Raw genomic sequence first — 21,615 nt, 5'->3', positions numbered from 1 at the left:
GATAATACCATGTAAAGGATTTTTTTTTTTATTCCAATCTGAATATTACCCAACTAGTGTTCTACATGGGTGTTCTTTTGGGAAGGGGGCTTAAATTGGTTTAACTGTGTATGATATGGGTGTTTTGTTTTGATCTGGCCACCTCCCTTATAAGGGGGAAAGGGCCTTTAGTATATGTATGTGTAATGTTCTTTAGATGTAGAATTAAGCATTGTACACAGTGATTCAATAAGAGTATGGGAAGGCAATGAATAACCTGGGTAATATTCAAATAGGATCCCACACTTAAATCCCAACTTGTATGTTGCTTCAACAGCAGGTACAACTGAATCCCCTGGGAACAGCACTCCAATCAGCACCCTTCCACAAGGTTTGTTTGCACTCCTTTTATCCGATTACTCTGTGTTTTTACATTTAGTTCTGACAAAGTTTAATATTTACTTGTATTTGTAAACCTCAGTTTTTTTTATTTGTAGTTGAAAACATGTATATAACATTAGTGATATTTACAAATCCTGATGAGTTGTTATCTGTTTCATAGATAGGTGGTTGTAGAGGGGGGGATGATTGTGGTATGGAGAAAAATGGGAGTATATCATTCTTGTTTGCCAGGCTTTGCTGTGGAAAAGCTGTGGAATGCTGCACTGATTGAGATCCAATCACTGTGATGAGGGAATGCACAACCAGTCTTTTCCCTTTTATTCTCAATGATACCACATCTGTGCACATTTAATGACCCAGTTATTAGGGCTCTGGTTGGAATCCTCCTCCCAGATCTTTCCTATGGTTAGGCTTTTCTTGAGAGAAAAATACAGATTGTGGAATCCCTACTCCCATGACTCTTCTATGTGATATCTTTCTATGACATGCATGTGAACACAGTGGCATCAACAAGGTAGTCAAAAAAGGAAGAGGTAGTTTCACAGAAGTACATACATATACCAAGGCTTTTTCCCCCTTACAAGGGAGGTAACCAATAAGGAAAAGGCATAAAATCATTCCCACCCATTCCATCCCTGAATACACTCCACACCCCTCCACCCTCCCTCTTATCTTAGCACCTCCTGGATGACGGGTCATCCCTGCACCTTGTCCACTGCCCTGGGTCAGAAGCGGTGTCGCCAGACACAGCACATCCACAGCAAGGCCGCTTCATTAAGTCGGCGACCCCCCTCTCCGTCCCCCCATGCATAAAAGGAGAAGACGGGGAGGAATCCCTTTGGGCTGCGTCAAATTTTGCTCACACATACTACCTCACCCCCCATCCCCCTGTCCATTCCACCTCATGTATCACAACATCATCCATATACAACCATTCTCCATTCACCCCTGTCTTCTGTCCTCTCCCATCCTTCCTCAACAGACAATCCCCTCTTCCCCAAAGCCCCCTTCACCCCATCCATCCACCTCATCCTAGGACGTCCCCTCATGTTCACTCCCTCCACATCTGCCTTCCATACCTCTTTTACTAGTCTTTCTTCACTCATTCTTTCCATGTGTCCAAACCATCCTAATACTCTTTCATCAACCCTATCTCCCAACTCCCTTATCACCCCCGTTCTCCTCCTCACCTCCTCATTTCTCACTCTATCTAGCCTAGTAACCCCCATCATACTTCTCAGACACCTCATCTCAAACACATTCAAACTTCTTCTCTCTTCCTCTCTTATGTTTCACAGAAGTAATAAACAATAATTTCTTAGGGATAGCATAAAGGAAGGATAATAGTAATACAAAATCATCTCATCATACCTGTAAGGTAGAGATTTTACTAATGTAGATGAACAATGTATGGCTATGGTCCATAGGGGCACCCCAAAAATTGTCCTTAAAGGCATAAAATAATTACTATATGTCACCATGTAGTTAGTCAGTAAGTACAGAAATATATAGAAAAAAGTTGAAGATAAGTGTGGGTAAAAGTAAGGTGATGAGATGTACAAGGGGTGTAGTGATGCTACTGTGGTGAAGAGAAAGAGGTTTTGGTCAGTTTGTCTCCTTTATTGTAAGGTACGAGTGAACTGATTTTACATGCAGCGGGAGCCGATATATATACTGCGTGGGTAGTCACCCATGGTGTGTAATTACATAATTGCACTGGATTAGTTTAGTTCGGGTCAAGCAGGGTTGCACTGTCAGAGAAGCATCAGGTCATGGGCGACATCATGCACATTCCATGTCATGTGATTATCGTGGTGTTTACAATATTCCTCTCTCAAAATTGCCTTGGCTTCAGAGGGCGTCCTGCACGTGAGAATTTGGTGGGCTGAGTGTCGAGGTGTGCCGGTTTTAGGCGATTGATGGAGACCCATTCTGGCCTGCCGGAGATGGAGATGCGGAAGGTCTTGTCCTTATGTTCAAGGACAAGATGGGGGCCAGTGTAGGGATGGGTGAGTGGTGGGGCTTGAGTGTCTGTCCTCAGGATGTGTCGAGGTGTGGAGGTGGTTTGGGAGGTATTCATTCACCTCCCGGTGATGTGTCAGCACACATGGGGTGAATTTGCCAACAGTGCATTGCAGCTGCTGCAGGCTCTGAGGAGAATCCTGTGGAGGGAAGAATTCTGTTGGCACAATGAGGGTTTGGCCGAGGACCATCTTTGCTGGAGACATGTTGAGGTCATCTTTGATGGCTGTCCAAAGGCCAAGGAGTATCCGTGGTAGTTGGGGTAGCCAGGAGCCATTGTTGTAACATGCCATAAGAGATGCTTTGAGTAAGTGGTGGGTTTGCTCATCCATGCCGTTGGCTGCAGGGTTGTAGGAGGTAGTATGGTGGACTGTAGTACCCAGGAGTTCAGCGAGAGAGTGCCACAGCTGCGACATGAAGCAAATTCCTCGGTTGGAGGTGACGTGTTCTGGGAGGCCAAATCTGGCTATCCATCCACTGAGAAAGGCTGTACTATCCTTCATGGGGATGGCCTCCAACCAGCAGGTCAATCTAATCAATGGTGGTGAAGAGGTAACAATGGCCTTCCTACGGGGTGAGTGGGCCAACAATGTCGACATGAATACATGCGAAGTTTCGTCGTGGCTGATGGAATGATCTGATGCCTGATTCAGTGTGGCAATAAATTTTGCTTTGCTGGCAGGCAATGCAGGATCTGGCCCACTCCTTTGCGTCCTTGGAGATGCTGTGCCAGATGAATTTCTGCTTCAGGAGCTTCATAGTGATGTGCCCTGAAGGGTGAGACAGGCCGTGTATTAAATTGAACACTTGATGTTGGAAGGTGGCTGGGATGAGGGGTTGTGGGTGGCCGGTACTGATGTCACAGAGGATGGTGTGGTTGTTGTGAAAAGGAACATCTTGCCAATTAAAGGATGTGATGGATATCCTAGAGGCAAGTGTTTCAGGATCCTCCCATTGCTCTCCGGCGATAGCTGCATAGCCGAGGCCGAGTTGAACTGCGTCGATGGCTACTTGGGAGAGAGTGTCTGCGACGAGGTTCTTTGTACCGGGAACATGCCTGATGGTGCAATTGAACTCAGTGATGGTGGAGAGGTGGCAGTGCTGTCTGGCAGACCAAGCATCCTGTTGTTTCGTGAAAGCATGCACCAGAGGTTGATGGTCAGTGTTGATGATAAATGAGGAGCCCTCGAGGAAATGGCAAATGTGGTGGATGGCGAGGAGCTCTCTGTCGAAGATGCTGTAGTTGAGCTTGGCCTTGTAGAGTTTCCTGCTGAAGAAACTGAGGGGTGTAGGTCTGCCACGGAGGATTTGTTTGAGCACACCCCCTATGGTGACATTGCTGGCATCTGTTGACAGTTGTAGCGTTGTAGCTGGGCACCTGGTGCAGGGAAGGAGAGGGTATTGGCATGGGCAAGGGCTTTTTTGGTGTTGACGAAGGCAGCTTGCATGGCAGGGTTCCACAGGAAGTCCTTCGGTTTTCCATGAAGGGTGTTATAGAGTGGGTGCAGCGTTTGAGCGATGTTAGGGAGGAAACGGTGGTAGAGGTTGACCATCCCAATAAATTCCTGCAGGGCTCTCTTGATTCTTTCAACTTTCTCTATATTCTTTTTGGTACTGGGTGACCATAATGTTGCTGCATATTCCAGTCTAGGCCTTAGTGTGACTAATATTTTTTTTTAATAATTTCTTTGTCCAAATAGGTAAATGCCACTTTTATTGATCTTAGCAAATTATAGGATTCTCCAACAATTATGTTTATTTGTTTATCAGAGGACAAGTTGTTTGAGATCATTTCACCCAGATTTTTTTCAGATCCCACTTTCTTTACCTCCTTGGTTCCAATTGTATAATGTCCTGATATTCTATTTTTATTTTTTCTGAACTCCATTATGCTATACTTCTTAATGTTGAAGTCCATTTACCATTTCTGACTCCATTTCCAAACCTTATTCAGGTCTCCCTTTAGTGATTTGCATTCTGTTTTGGTTTCTCACTTTCCTCAACAATTTAGCATTGTCTGCAAAGAAGCTCATGTAACCTTCCATATCATCATCCATGTCGTTCACATAGATAACGAACATCATTGGAGCCAATACAGAACCTTGCAGAACTCCACTAATCACCTCCTTCCAACTTGAATATTTTCCTCTGAGTACTACTCTCATCTTTCTACCATTCAGGAAGTCCTCCATCCAGTTTAGTAGGTTGCCTTGTATCCCTTCTATGTTTTCCTGTTTTTTAAATAATTCTTTGTGTGGTACCTTGTTTAAGGTTTTTTTGTAAGTCCAAGAAAGCACAATAAGCCCATCCATCTCCTTGTATTATATTTGTTATTCTTGAGTAAAAACAGATTAAATTTGTGGTACATGATCTTCCCTGTCTGAACCCAAATTGTCTTGGGTTTATTATATTATTTTCTTCCAGGTGTTTTACCCATTTATTCTTGATAATATTCTCACAAATTTTGGGTACAGTGCTTGTTAGTGAGACTGGTCTGTAATTAGTTGGTTCTTCCTTCTTTCCTCTTTTATATATTGGTACAATGTTGGCATTTTTCCAGTCTTTTGGTATTTTTCCTTCTTTAAGTGAGTGATTGTGCTGACAGCACTGTATGGGACAGAAACATGGAACACAAGAAAGGAAGAGTTTAAATGTGTTTGAAATTAAGTGCCTGAAAAGTATGGTAGGGGTTACTAGGCTGGATAGAGTGGGAAATGAGTAATTGAGGAGGAGAACGGAGGTGGAAAGTGAGTTGGGAGATAGAGTTGATGAAAGAGCATTGGGGTGGTTTGAACACATAGAAAGAATGAGAAAAGAAAGATTAGTAAAAGAGGTGTGGAAGGCAGATGTGGAAGGAGTGAACATAAGGGGACAACCAAGGATGAGATGGATGGATGTGGTAAAAGGGGCATTGGGAAAGAGGAGAATATCTGTTGAGGAAGGACGGGAGAAGACAGAAGATAGGGGTGAATGGAGAATGGTCTTGTATGAATGATACTGTGATGCATAGGAGTGGGTGGGGGATGGGAGGGAATGAGGGAGTATGTGTAAATGATATTTTGATATAGCCCAAAGGGATTTTTCCCCATCTCTTTTTTGCGTGAGGGGACAGAAAGGGGGAGTCATCGATTAAATTAAGCAACCTTGATATGGATGTGCTGTGTTTTGCTGGATGACCAGTCATCCATGAGGAGCCAAGAAAAGAGGGAGTGAGGGATGGATGGTGAATAGGAGTGGAGTATGTGGGGATGAAATGGGTGGGAGTGGATTTATGGCTTTGACTTTGGCTACCTCCTTTGTAAGGGTGAAAAAGCCATTGGTATATATGTGTATAGGTATATATATATATATATATATATATATATATATATATTGTATATTTCGAGTGCAGATTCTCACTAATACACACTGTGTTAAACACGACAGCATTTTGACAGTGATTAATTTTCTTACTGAAAATTTCACTTTTTCTCGCAGATCTCATTTCAGGGGGATGGGCAAGTACAAGCTTTCCATAGTCTTCCATATTTAATTGATGTTTTGACTTCAGGGAATCATCTTCAGAATAGTATACAAGAATTAAGTCACAGTTTTACACAGCTACATAATACACAATTGACAATTTTGTACAGCCAACATGGATTTAAATATAGGCCACTTGGGAACGCTGAAAGGATCGTGTCACTCTTCATGGGCAGACTCTTTGCTCAGGAGGGAGAGGGAGAGGGGGGAGTCAGGTAGGATGGTTCATCTCGCAGGAACACCCCACTGGTGAAGAGGGGGTTGGTGAGGTGGAGGAAGGGGAGAGGAAGGAGGTGGGTGTTGCTGCCGATGGGCTCCAAATCTAGAAGAGGAATTAAAGAGAGGAATAACAGAAGTCATGTTGGATTGTATATTGATTATTGGAGCTCTTTCCCTTATGTGGATGGCTTCTAGCATTTTTAGTTCCTTTATTTTGTTACAATGTGCGACTATCTTAGTGTTATTCACAATAGTCTCCCTATCAATTACAGCCTGGTGGTATTGGAGGTGGTGTTGTTTAATTGCTCCTTGTTGTAAATGTAGGGACAACCGTCTACTCAGTTGGCACGTCGTGAACCCAATGTATGTAGAATTATGGGGTGTGCAGTCCTCAGAAGTACAAGTACAATGGTATTCATATATAACATTGGTTCTTGATAATGTGCCACCATTACCAGACAGGTTGTTTTTCATAACCAGGGAACAGGTACGGAGGTTGTCGTAGAATATGGTTACTCTTAATCTATGTCATAATCGCCCATTGGCTTACAATTTGTATGTGTGATATCTTTTATCTATTTCTCATCTTGTCGGTAAGAGCTACAAAAAATATTCTGATAGAATACAGTGACGGTTTTTGCTTAGTCTGATGTTCTCAGAGGAACCTTGTGTTCTAGTAAGTCCTTAGTTACACTGTCAGTCTTAATTGGAGTAACCATTATTCACAAGCATCTGGCCTAGGTAAGTACACTCTAAATGGAGCCTGTTCCAAGAGGAACAAATAGAAATTACCGGCCAGACATATGTCCTAATGACGCCTTTCTTATAATTAAGAGAACATTCACCAAGACCATTCATGCATTTACCGCTATCAGTGGGCTTGTGATACACCATAGTTTCAAAGTTATCAGAAGTTGCATCCACCATAACATCAAGGAAAGGGATCTTATTGTTAACATTGAGCTCTGCTGAAAATTGTAGCCCAGAAATGATTAGATCTGAGCCAAAGGTGCCATCAACATACCTAAGATATAAGTGCAGTTTCTTGGTTAGGGATTATAAGGCTTCATTTTCCATGTAAGACATGAAAGCTTGAGTATACAGGACTCCCAAAGGAGAGCCCATGGTGACCCCATCTATCTGGACAAAAAGTTTACCTTGAGGGCATTTAAAAGGGGCTTCAGTAGAGCAAGCAAGAAGCATCTCTTTCATGATACTTTCAGCATTCCCAAGCGGCCTATATTTAAATCTATGTTGGCTGTACAAAATTGTCAATTGTGTATTATGTAGCTGTGTAAAACTGTGACTTAATTCTTGTATACTATTCAGAAGATGACTCCCTGAAGTCGAAATATCAATTAAGTATGAAAGACTATGGAAGGCTTTTATTTGCCCACCCCCCTGAAATGAGATCAACTATGAGAAATAGTGAAAATCTCAGTAAGAAAATTAATCAGTGCCAAAATGCTGTTGTGTTTAACACAGTGTGTGTGTGTGTGTGTATATATATATATATATATATATATATATACATACATATATATATATATATATATATATATATATACATACATATATACACAAAACACAATATCATTGTACCAAAGTATGGAACTGTTAAGCTTACTTTGTTTTAGAGATAATGAATAATGTTCAGACATTTCAAATAAACTTAAAAGTTTTTGGTTGCAGTGCTGATGATGCTCATATTTGCTGATTATCTTTCTCTAAAGATAATGTAGCCCATGTCAATCATACAGGAAGAAGTGTTTCCCTGAGGGTACAAATCTTTTACAAATTATTTCAGAGGAAATTCTTAGTGAAAATGGATCTGTGCCAGTGAGTGAGAATTCACAGATGCCATCAGAACCACGGATGCTGGAAGCTGTGATGACAAGCAACCGGTTTGTCACTTTGTCATGGAGAGAACCACAAATGAACAATGCCCTTATCAATGGCTACTCTGTGTATTACAGACAAGAGGGATCACAGAGGTAAGGTAGTGTGGTACTTAGCTATCATTTCAATTTATGAAGATAATTAGATTACTTTTACATTGTTGTACCGCAGTTAGTATTTAAAAGATCAATTTCACTTTATAATTCAACAGAGAACGAGTACAGAATGTTAGTGCCAGTTCATCAAGCCAGTCTTTTGATGAATACAAAACACAAATCAGTAACTTGGCACCAGGTAGTACCTACAAAGTACGTGTCATGGCTTATACAGTAACTGGACTCCTAGGACCTTCAAGTCCAGAAATAGTCGTGAGAACAAGGCCAGATGTAGACTTACCAGCTGCTCCAGAAGATTTAAAAGTAATGGCTACATCACCGACCTCTTTACATGTGTCATGGGAACCACCGGAAAACAGCAAAACTCCCATTCGAGGATATACAATGTACTATATGGAAGTAAGTAAATTTCCTTTAATAAGGCTATAATTTTCTTTGATTTGAGAATTCACTTTACATACATACATATATATATACCAAGGTTTTTTCCCCCTTACAAGGGAGGTAGCCAAAAAGAAAAAGGCATAAGATCATTCCCACCCATTCCATCCCTAAATACACTCCACTCCCCTCCACCTTCCCTCTTATCTTAGCACCTCCTGGATGACAGGTCATCCCTGCACCCTGTCCACTGCCCTGGGTCAGAGGCAGTGTCGCAAGGCACAGTACATCCACAGCAAGGCCGCTTCATTAAATCGCCGACCCCCCTCTCCGTCCCCCATGCAGAAAAGGAGAAGACAGGGAGAAATCTCTTTGGGCTGTGTCAAATTTGCTCACACATACTACCTCACCTCCTATCCCCCCACCCATTCCACCTCATGCATCACAACATCATCCATATACAACCATTCTCCATTCACCCCTGTCTTCTGTCTTCTCCCATCCTTCCTCAACAGACATTCCCCTCTTCCCCAAAGCCCCCTTCACCCCATCCATCCATCTCATCCTAGGACGTCCCCTCATGTTCACTCCCTCCACATCTGCCTTCCATACCTCTTTTACTAGTCTTACTAGAATTCACTTTAGTTTTGAAATATCAGGTACTGATAATTGTTAGGATGAATAATGCTACATTTAGGTTTTTTGAGTTTAATGTTATTCTTAATTTCTTTCTTTTGACCACTTGGTTTCTTAATTTGTAATTATTTACAAGGAAATATATGTACTGTATGTAGAAAATCAAGAAGATAGAAAATCAAGTGAGATTACAAACTAACCCTTAAAATTTCTGCACTGAATTAATGTGTATTTTGGGTAAACATATGGAAAAAAAACAAAGAAAAAGGTCACGCATGAGAATCAGGAGAAAGCCTGTTTGACATTCCTAGATTCACAAAAGGTGAGCCTAAAATGAAAATAAAAACCTCACACCAGACATGGGACATATTTCCTCATGCCTATAAAATTACTTAAACTGGTACTACATATCTTGTGGGAAAATTCCCTGTAAAAAGGGACAGGTGGAAAGTCACCATTCACTGAGAAGTGAGAGACAGCCTGAGGGAGGTTTGAAACCTCCCTGAAATACTCGCAATTGACCTGACTGGTCAATGGAGCTGAAGGGTGCAACAAAGAAATATTTCCTGCCCAATTTTGGATATCTCTGTTATAGCCTAACCACTTACTAACCTTAAGGGGGGCCACCCCCGAAAACTCTTTGGGCTCATATCTCGCTTCTGGTTCATCCAATTGCTTTGAAATTTTAATATGTTGTTTGTTGGTATAAAGAAATGCTATTCTGTAAATTTCATGAAATTTTAATGAATGGTAGTGGCTACAAAAAAAAAACGTGTTTTTCTTTTTTTGTTTCACAAGATTCATTTTTCACTTAATTGCTTTGAAAAAATTATCATAAAAACTTTGTTTATATATCTACATTTTGTTGGATTTGATTTTCAATTTTTTGTTTTGTCTTTGAAGGAAATTTTTTTTAATTTTTTTTTCGAATTTTTTTTTTAGGTCTCCTGAATCCCGTTTTTTTTTGACAAATTGAAAAATCTAATTCCAACAAAAAATTCTATTTTTGTTGAAGTATAAATTGATACCTAACATAAGTTGATCAGAGTTTTTACCGATTTTGTGAAATTATTTGAAGTTCAAAAAACAACATTTCGAGATATCGGCTTCTAAAGTTTTTTTTCTCGGTTTTTTCCTTTTCCTGCCATGTGTATTCATCTGATTGGCATGAAATTTTCACATATGATTGTGTATATATTGTTGACTTGGAGAATGAAGGGAAAGGGGGGTGACTGCTGTTGTGGCGTGGGTGGGAGTGGTGGCGGAGGAGGAGGTGATAAGCCGGACAGCGATAACACGCTCTCTCCCCTTCATCTCTGCTAATTTCTTCGCTAATTTCTCCTTGATCTGAAGAGTCTTGATGCCCTTTACTCTTCTTGAAGTTGGATATCCTCGATAACGTAAGCTTACGTTTGTAAGTCATCTTGCAAGACGAATATAAAAGAAATATTTCAGGAATGCAGCATTGCGTTATCTGTAATGTCTCCGTATGTACTGGACGTGAGTAGCTAGGATTTACCACACGCATGTGGGGAAGTGATGCCATTTGTCGAAATTTATATAAAGAAAAAATTATTTTAATGATAGTTCTACATAGTTATAAGCATTGAATGATACCTCATTTTCTAGCGCACGTGTCAGGCTATGACGCAACACCCCGGGTCATTTAAAAATGGCATCTGAGGGGGCAAAAAAAAATATTTTTCAGAAAAAAACCACCAAGTGATAGTTTCGGGTAGGACTGACATCTTGAGCCGATAAAAGTGAAAAGTGAAATTTTAAAAATATTCGTGAAAAATTCACCGGGGTGGCCCCCCTTAAAGGATACACACATAGGAAATATGAATACCAACGAGATGATTGACTGGCAACTTGAGTGCATAATGCACATGCCCAGCCTGCTGATGATGGAATCCCTGTTACCATATGTCTAAACATAAATTACAATACAGTAATTAAAGTACATCACAGTGCACTGACACATAATATTATTGCTACAAGTTTATATTAAATTCATTTAGTCACATTAAATCAATATTGAAAGTAAAAAGAGAAGAAAAGAGTGTGACATGTAAACAAGTCCACACATAATGTTTCAAAAACAGGCACAGACAAGCACAATCATTGAATTAGAACCCTTCTTGGCCCTCAATGAGTATACTCAGTGAATCATATGTCTGGTAGCTGTGTCTCATCTGCCTTGGGATGCATTTGTTAGTGATAAGGTATCAGTCAAAGGAAGCAGACATGTCACTTTTGAGCACATACACTCACTTTTTTTTATTATTATTTTTTTTATTATTATTATGCCCAGATGTCGAGCTCACAAGATATATGAAGCTATAATTAGAAGCTTGGATACATCAGATGGGAGTGCAAGTTCATCTGACAATGTCTGTTCTCAAGTGAGGAGGAGGATAATTTACAACATTGGTGTTGCCATGATGTGTTGGAACTAAATATGTTTCCTTCACCACCACGCTTCCCATTCACTGGAAATCCCAGATTATTAGTTATAAAATAAGATATAAAAAAAGAGTAAAATAATTGTGTAATTTCCCTTTACTTTTTATTCTAAGGTTGGGAAAAAGACATTAGAAAAGGGAAGAAAAGTTATCTCGTTTTTGCTGGAAATGGTATCTTCAAAATGAAATTTCAAGTAAACTATACATATATATACCAAAGGCTTTTTCCACCTTATAAGGGAGGTAGCCAAACAACAAAGGCATAAAAACCACTCTCACCCATTTCATCCCGAACATACTCCACTCCCCTCCACCCTCTTCCGTCCCTCTTATCTTGGCACTTTCTGGATGATGGGTCATCCCTGCATCACAACCATTGCCCTGGGTCAGAAGCAATGATGCAAGACACAGCACATCCACACCAAGGCTGCTTTATTAAATTGGCAACCCCCCCCCCCCTCTCTGTCCTCTCATGCAGAAAAGAAGACGGAGAAATCACTTTGGGCTGCATCAATTTATTTCTCACACATACTCCCTCACCCCCCCTTCCCCCACCCATTCCACCTCATGCATCACAGCATCATTCATAAACAACCATTTTCCATTCACCCTTATCTTCTGTCCTCTCCTGTTCTTCCTCAGCAGACATTCCCCTCTCTCCTAATGCCCCTTTTACTTCATCCATCTCATCCTAGGTCACCCTCTCATGTTCACTCCTTCCACCTCTGCCTTCCACACCTCTTTTACTCGTCTTTCTTCTCTCATTCTTTCCATGTGTCCAAACCATCCCAATACTCTTTCATCAACCCTGTCTCTCCCAACTCCCTTTCCACCCCCATTCTCCTCACCTTCTCATTTCTCACTCTATCCAGCCTAGTAACCCCTATCATACTTCCCAGGCACCTCATCTTAAACACATTCAAACTCCTCCTTTCTTATCTTCCATGTTTCTGCCCCATACAGTGCTGTTGGCACAATCATTCCCAAATGTCTATTTCTCATTACACTTCTTAATCCCCCAAGGCATTTACTTCTCTCAATCTACATTCTACCTCAACTCCTCCCTTTCCTACCACATTTGCACCCAAGTATAAAAAAAATATCCACTTTCTCCAGTCTCTATCCCTTAATACTCACTTCCAGCCTGATGCCACTTTCTCCCCTTGTACAGCTCATCACCTTACTTTTACCCACATTTATCTTCAACTTCCTTCTTTCACATACCTTCCAAACTCTGTCACCAACTTCCTCAATCCCTCCTCTGGTCCTGCTACAAGCTCAGTGTCGTCTGAAAAACAACAGCTGGCTTATCTCCCACTTTTCTCCATTTTCCCTGACCCAATACCTGTGCATGTACCTCTTGCACCACTCCATTCATGTATAAATTGAACAGCCAGGGTAACATAACACATCCCTGACAAAATCCCACCTTTACCACAAACTACTCGCTCTCCCCATTTCTAATCCTAACACACGGTCTACTATAATAAAAACTCTTGACTGCTCTTAACAGATTTCCTCCTATCCCATATATCTGCAGTACCTTCCACAGTACCTTCCTGTCTACCTTGTCATAAGCCTTTTCCAGATCCATGAAAGCCCAAAAAACATCCTTACCTTTTCCTATAGCTTTCTCACATATCTGTCTTACCACAAAAATCTGATCTACACAACCCCTACCTGTCCTAAATCCACACTGTTTCTCACCAATCACTCCCTTAGTTCTTCTCCTAATCCTCTAAATCAAGACCCTCCCATAAGCCTTCTCAACTACACTTAACAAGCTGATCCCTCTGAAACTACTGCACTCACACTCGTCCCCTTTTCCCTTATAAAGTGGAACTGTATAGGCACTCCTCCAGTCCTCCAGCAATGTACCTTTTTTTTTTTTCCCAGATATTCTGCATGGCATTCATCCAACCCAGGTGCCTTACCCGCTCTCATTATCTTAACAACTGTCTTCAGTTCATCCTTCCTTATTTCTCCATTTTCCTCACTTATCACTGTCATATTCTTAGCACTTCCCACTGCAACTACTTTTCCCTCCCACTTTTCCCTCCCAACTACTTTTCCCTCCCTACATTTAGCAACTCCCTAAAATACTCTGCCCATCTTCCTTTTACTGCCTTCTCTTCCATTATCATCTCTCCATCTGCACCTTTTACCTTTTCTTCTCTACTTGATTCGCCTCCTCTTCCTCTCTTAATTTCTTTCCAAAACATCTTTTTATTACTTTCAAAATTTTCTGTCATACTCTTATCCCATTTCACATCTACTCTCCTCTTTGCCTCCTTTATGTTATGCTTTATTTCTCTTCTCTTTTCTTTGTACCTCTCATATGATTCCCTCATCCTATTTTGTAACCAATCCATGAGAGCTCACTTCCTCTCTTCTACAACCTTTTTTGCTTCCTCATCCCACCACTCACTACCCTTCCTTCTATTTCCTCCTATCCTCCTTGTTCCTCACACCATCTTTGCACACCTTGTGACTCCCTCCTTGAACCATCCCCATTCCTCCACTTCCTCCCTTTCCTCTACACTCTTCTCACTACCAGACCCATGTGCATATACGAAAACCCACATCTCCCTTCCCAGTTTTACCTTCATTCATATTAACCTTGAAGAAACCTCCTTCCACTCCATTACACACTTACCTATCTATTTTTCAGGATGTATAGACTATGTTCTTGAGTGATCAGCAAAGGTTAAATCCAGTTCTTAGGAAAGCATAGTTTTGGCACAATGGGGAAAAAAAAAGAAGAAAAAATATTAAATAAACCAACAAAGAGAGGGCTGGATGTAAGTAGAGTTGAATCACCAAGAGTAGTGATACTGAAGAGGACATGTTTAAATGATACACCAAGAACAAATCAAAGCTGGGAGAATAATAGTTTTTCAGGTCTTCAAAGAAACTTAGGAGAAATAGGTGAAGGCATGGATATACAGTAGATAGAGAAGTCAAGTATAGCAATGCACTAAGAAATCGTGATGTATACGACTTATTGGAAGAGATTTTCGATTTTAAATTGGACTACAGAGCTTTACTTAGAGAAATGATTACTTTGCATAATGGTAATGAGCAAACAATTAGAGAATTGAGTGGCCTAAAAAGTGAATATGATATACTTAAATGAGAAAACGAAAGAAAGAAAAATGAAGATAAGAAGAAAAATGAAGACCTGAAAAAGGAGGTCAAAGATCAATTACAGGTAGTGACAAAAAAGGTGGAAGTCAGTCAAGGAAACAGACCTCCTGGAAATAAAAAATCAGTGGAAGCAGGAACAGGAAGATAAAAAATATCCTTTAGAGAAATAGTACAACAGCAGATGGAGGAGAAAGCAAAAGAAACAGTTATGAAAGTAATTAAAGAATAATTAAAGAAAAGGAGAAATGGGTGAGAGATACAGTAGACAAAAGTAAATGCATTGTGGTCCATGGTATAAAAGAAAAACAATGTGTATGAATACCAAAAAGAAAGGGAGGAAAAAGCAAAAGGAAATTCTGAAAGAAATTCAAGATGAAGGGCAAAATTTTGACAAGGAAATTGATGAGATTCACAGAATGGGCACATGCTCGAAAGAAAAACAGCATAGACCTGAAAATCAAACTAAGAACTCAAATGATAGCTGAGGAGATACTATCAAAAGCGGTTAAACTAGCAAACAATGAGAACTTCAGACATATATGGATAAAAAAGGAAATGAGTAATGAGGAAAAAGAGAAAGACAAGGCTCTCAGAATTGAAGCCAATGATAGAAATGAGAAAAGAACAGAGACAGAAAAAAAAGTTGTTGTTTTTTTTGGATAGTATTGGATCTGAGACTGAGAAAATGATACATCAGAATAATGAAAACATAAATAAAAAAAGAGAAGAAAATATGAAAGTAAAAGTGGCTTACACTAATATGGATGGCATGATTTCTGGAATTAATGAATTAAACGACTATCTGGAAATAGAGAAACCTGACATAATGGGAATTGTGGAGACAAAAATGAAAGGTCCTCTATCAATAAGTATGGTGGGACAAGGTCTATACAATCATTTGGCAAAAAATAGAATGGATAAACAGGAGGGAGGAGTCATGATACATACATATACCAAAGGCTCTTTCCACACTTATAAGGGATGTAGCAAAAAAAACAAAGATATAAAAACCACTCCCACCCATTCCATCTCTATCACACTCCACTCCCCTCCACCCTCTTCCCTCCCTCTTATCTTGGCACCTCCTGGATAATAGGTCATCCCTGCATCTTATCCACTGCCCTGGGTCAGAAGCAGTGTCGCAAGACACAGCACATCCTCTGTCCCCTCATGCAGAAAAGACGGGGAGAAATCCTTTCAGGCTGCATCAAATATTTCTCGCACATACTCCCTCACCTCCCATCCCCCACCCATTCCACCTCATGGATCACAACATCATCCACATATAACCATTCTCCATTCACCCTTATCTTCTGTCCTCTCCCGTCCTTCCACAACAGACATTCCCCTCTTCCCCAAAGTTCCTTTTACCCCATCCATCCATCTCATCCTAGGTCACCCTCTCATGTTCACTCCTTCCACCTCTGCCTTCCACACCTCTTTTACTAGTCTTTCTTCACTCATTCTTTCCATGTGTCCAAACCATCCCAATACTCTTTCATCCACTCTATCTCCCAACTCCCTTTCCACCCCCGTTCTACTCCTCACCTCATTTCTCACTCTATCCACCCTAGTAACCCCTATTATACTTCTCAGACACTTCATCTCAAACACTTTCAAACTCCTTCTCTCTTCCTCTCTTATGTTCCATGTTTCTGCCCCATATAGTGCTGTCAGCACAATCACTTCTTCATACAATCTCCTCATAGCATCCATTCCCAAATGTCTATTTCTCACTACACTTTTTAATCCACAAGGGCATTTACTCGCTTCTCTCAATCTAGATCCTACCTTCTACCTCCACCTCCACTCTTTCGTTCCTGCCACATTCACACCCAAGTATCTAAAACTATCCACTTCCTTCAGTCTCTCTCCCTTAATACTCACTTTCAGTCTGCTGCCACTTTCACCCCTTGTACATCTCCTCACCTTACTTTTACCCATATTTATCTTCAACGTCCTTCTTTCACACACCTTCCCAAACTCTGTCACCAACTTCCTCAATCCCTCCTCTGATCCTGCTACAAGGGCAGTGTCGTCCACAAACAACAGCTGGCTTATCTCCCACTTTTCTCCATTTTCTTTAACCATCTCCAGTCCCTGACCCACCACCCTTGCATTTACCTCTCGCACCACCCCATCCATGTATAAATTGAAAAGCCAGGGTAACATAACACATTCCTGATGAAAATCCACCTTTACCTCAAACCACTCGCTCTCCCTATTTCCAATTCTAACACAAGCTCTACTACTCTCATAAAAACTCTTGACTGCTGTTAACAGCTTTCCTCCCATCCCATATATCTGCAGTACCTTACACAGTACCTTCCTGTCTACCCTGTCATAAGCCTTTTCCAGATCTATGTGAAAGTCCAAAAAAAATCCTTACTTTTTCCCTATAGCTTTCTCACATATCTGTCTTATCACAAAAATCAGGTCTACACAACCCCTACCTGTCCTAAACCCAAACTGTTCCTCACCAATTGCTCCCTCTGTTCCTCTCCTAATCCTCTAAATTAAGACCCTCCCATAAGCCTTCCCAGCTACGCTTAGCAAGCTGATCCCTCTGAAACTACTACATTCACACTTGTCCCCTTTTCCCTTGTAAAGTGGAACTATACAGGCACTCCTCCAGTCCTCCAGCACTCTACCCTTTCTTAAACAAACATTAAATAACCTCACCAACCAGTCCACCATCACTGTACCTCCTTTCTTCAGACATTCTGCATGACATCCATCCAGACCAGGTGTCTTATCTGCTCTCATCATCTTAACAACTGCCTTCACTTCATCCTTCCTTATTTCTCCTCCATTTCCCTCACTCATCAATGTCATTTTTTTTAGCACTTCCCACTGCAATTACCTTTCCCTCGCTATCCTTCACATCTAGCATTTCCCTAAAATACTCTGCCTATCTTCCTCTTACTGCCTTCTCTTCCATTATCATCTCTCCATCTGCACCTTTTACCTTTTCTTCTCTACTTGATTCACCTCCTCTTCCTCTCTTAATTTCTTTCCAAAACATTTTTTCATTACTTTCAAAATTTTCTGTCATACTCTTACCCCATTTCACATCTGCTCTCCTCTTTGCCTTCTTTATCTTATGCTTTACTTCTCTTCTCTTTGTACCTCTCATATGATTCCCTCATCCTATTTTGTAACCAATCTGTGAAAGCTCGCTTCTTCTCTTCTACAACCTTCTTCATTTCCTCATCCCACCTTTCACTACCCTTCCTTCTATTTCCTCCTATCCTCCTTGTTCCACACACTATCTTTGCACACCTTGTGACTCCCTCCTTCAACCATCCCCAGTCCTCCACTCCTAGCTCTACTCTATCCTTCACTCCCTCCCACTCCTCTCTCAGCTTCTTGTACTCCTTCTCCTTTTCTTTCTCATTTAAGCAGTTCACTCTAAGCACCTCCCTACCTTTTGTCCTTTTCCTCTTTCTCCATCTATCCTCCACTCTCAACTTACCTTCCTCCAGAAAATGATCTGATATTCCTCCACTTACTTGCCTTAGAACATGTACATCCTTAACTCTTCCTATTATACTCCTATCTACCACTACATAGTCCAGTAACGCTCTACCTACCACCCTTCCATCCACCACCCTCTCCCATGTGTACTTATGCTTGACTTTCTTCCTAAACACTGTATTTGCTATCATCAGCTCTCTTTGTAGACACATCTCCACCATCAACTCTCCACTATGATTCTTTCCTGGAATTCCACATTTCCCAACCACTCCATTTATTGGTTCATTTCCTATCCTAACATTAAGGTCTCCCAATACTACTACATTGACCTTTCTCCTGAATCCCTCTATGCACTCATTTAAATCTATCCAAAAAACCTCCCTTCTACACACTTCTTACTACCAGGCCCATGTGCACTTACAAAAACCCACATCTCCTTTCTCAGTTTCACCTTCATCGACATGAACCTTGAAGGAACCTCCTTCCGCTCACCTACACGTTTACCCATCTCTTCACTTACTAGTATAACCATCCCTTCTCTCCCTTGCCCTCTTTTCACTCCTGAAACCTCCCAACTACTCTCCCAAACTCACACTCGCTCCTCCCTCTCAACATAGATTCACTCAAAGCCAACACATCCATCTCTCTTCTCACAAACATACTGCCTATCTCTTCCCTTTTACTCTCATCTGTACTACATCCACACATTGAAAAACTCAAACCTTAGGGTACTGGTTGGAAAACTCCTAGACCCTCTTATGCCTTTATGATCGTGATATTGACCAAAAAGGGTTTAAATGTGACAAAGATAAATGAAGGCAAATATAATGTGGAATGAATTATGATTAAAGTTGTAAATAATATGAAAAGTAGAAAATTTGTAGTAGTATAAGTGACCCCCCAAAACACAGGCCTGGTCTGATAGTGATAATTCCAAATTACTGGAAGACACAAAGAATGCACTAATTGGGTTACTGAAAGAGGGTGGTAACATAGTAATTATGGGCGACTTTAATGCAAAGGAAATAATCTGGGAAGAAATGACAGTAAAAGGGGGAAAAGAACTCTGGAGCAACATGCTACTGGATTTCACTATGAAATATACCTTAACAGATTGGGTTAAGGAAAATACTAGATATAGAAACAATGAAGAACCGTCGAAACTAGAGTTAGTATTCACTTCTGAACCTGATATCATGAACAAAACGGAGTATAAGACACCATTTGGGAATAATGACCACATAGTAATAGAGTTGAACTAAAAGAACAAAGTGACGTGAGAAGAAATTAAAACATAGAGAAAGAAGATTAATGTACAACAAAACAGACTTTGTAAAACTTGAAAAAAAAATTCAAAACTCTAACTGGGATAAATTGTCAAAAAATGAAACAAGGTAAGTAAGAAATGGAACATATATAAAGAAAAGAATAAGGAAGGAAATGATGAATATATACCAAAGAAGAAGCAAAAAGAGATTTATATAAAGTGTTGGTATAACAAAAGGTGCAGTGAGGCTAAAGATAAAAGAGACTAAGCCTGGAAAAGATGGAAAAAAGACAAACATCCAAATGGTAAACATATATAAAACTTAGGAATGAATGTGAATATACGAAGGAAAGAAAAAAGAAACTATGAAAAAGATATAATAGAGAAATGCAAGGATCAACCTAAACTCTTTTACAGATATGTAAATGATAAACTAAAAGACAAACATGAAATAGTGAAATTGTGTGAAGGAGATAAAGAATATATAGATGACATAGAAATGGCAGAAGTTATGATCAGACATTTCAGGTCTGTTCTTATAATTGAGAGCTCACAAATTTGTGAACATGGACAACAAGAAAGATCCCCCAAAATGAAAGAAATAAAGGTAACACAGAAAAAAATAAGAGAACAGATAAAAAAACTAGATGTTAGGAAATCACATGGACCTGATGGAATTGTAAATTGGATATTGAAAGAGTGCATAGATGAATTAACGAAGAAATTATACCAGATGATAGATTTCTCATTCAAAGAAGGAAAAATACTGCAAGATTGGAAAAATGCAAACATCATACCAGTATATCAAGGAGGAAACAAAGAAAATATTAAACCCTACACGATTTGGTTTTAGAAGTGGAAGATCATGTACCACAAAAGATTAATAGAAATGATACAAGAAAGAGATGGCTGGGTAGATTGCACCTTGGACTTGCAGAAGGCTTTTGACAAAGTACCACATAAAAAGCTAATAAAAAAAATTGAAATGATAGGAATACAAGGTAAGTTACAGGAATGGATGAAAGATTTCTTGAGTGGGAGAAAAATGAGAGTGGTACTTAGAGACAAGAACTTGAGCTGGGAAGATATGATAAGTGGCATCCTTAAATGTTTGCCATATATATAAATGATATGGATGGAGTGAAATGTTACATGAACTTCTTTGCTGATGATGCCAAACTACTTAAGAGAGTAAGCACAGAAGAAGACTGCAGATCGCTACAAGAAGGCCTAGACAAAATATGGAAATGGAGTTAGAAATGTGAAGTGAACTTTAACATTAAGAAAGGCAGTATAATGGAATTTGGAAAAAGTAAAAATAGAATACTGGGTCAATGTAAAATTGGCACCAAGGAAGTAAAAAAAATCAACTCTGAAAGGAACCTTGGAGTAATTATCTCGAGTGACTTGACACCTGATAAACATGTTAACCCCTTCCATACGGTGCCGCACACGTAGGCGTCATGGACTTAGATCTCGGTGGCAGCAGCCAATGCCAGCCGTACGACGTGTCGTAATAATACTCGCATCATAAAATATAGTCACCGCTTATATCGATCGTTCTCTCTTCACCCTTGAATTTTGATAACCATAGAAAATGCGATTACAAAAGAATTAGAAAGAATGTCATTATGGAGGGGCGACTACAATAAATATAATCAAGACGCCGATATGGCAGCCTCGCGAATACACTCGCTCCCCATGACGCCTACGTGTGCGGCACCGTATGGAAGGGGTTAACAAACCAATTGGAGAGACTTTGAATTGGCTTTCGACTACATGGATAAAGAAATGATAAAGAAAATATTAATTACACTGATAAGACCTAAAGTGGACCATGCTGTGACAATATGGGCACCTAGTATTAAAAAAAAAAAAAAAAAAAAATAGAAAGAATTCAACGGGCAGTGACAAAAATGGCACCTACACTCTCAGATTTGACATATGAACAAAAACAGGAACAAAGAAGAGAAAGAGGTGATTTGCTGACTACAGAATTATGAAAGGGATAGAAGTTCTTGATAGGGATGACTTAATAAAATGGGACAGAAGAGAAACAAGAGGACATGAGAAGCTAAAGAAG

The 21,615-nt window shown here is 40.1% G+C and overlaps 1 protein-coding gene across 7 annotated transcripts in view; it reads left to right on the top strand.

The window, feature by feature from the left end:
• Window positions 1–21,615, top strand: part of fra (neogenin protein frazzled) — a 569,771-nt gene that overhangs the window by 408,253 nt on the left and 139,903 nt on the right. For 6 of the 7 annotated variants that reach the window (XM_076199367.1, XM_076199365.1, XM_076199366.1 and 3 more), the window contains 3 exons: window positions 317–370; window positions 7,952–8,138; window positions 8,255–8,558. In XM_076199367.1, the coding sequence (XP_076055482.1) occupies window positions 317–370; window positions 7,952–8,138; window positions 8,255–8,558 (545 nt within the window). The remainder of the gene's footprint in view (window positions 1–316; window positions 371–7,951; window positions 8,139–8,254; window positions 8,559–21,615) is intronic. The other variant, XM_076199368.1, reaches the window with a different exon arrangement.

The sequence above is a fragment of the Oratosquilla oratoria genome, chromosome 16, assembly GCF_046742065.1.
Source record: "Oratosquilla oratoria isolate Oo_2021 chromosome 16, ASM4674206v1, whole genome shotgun sequence".
NCBI classification, from domain to species: domain Eukaryota; kingdom Metazoa; phylum Arthropoda; class Malacostraca; order Stomatopoda; family Squillidae; genus Oratosquilla; species Oratosquilla oratoria.
The sequence above is the reverse complement of the archived record's forward strand: the minus strand, read 5'-3'. Positions and strand labels throughout refer to the sequence as shown.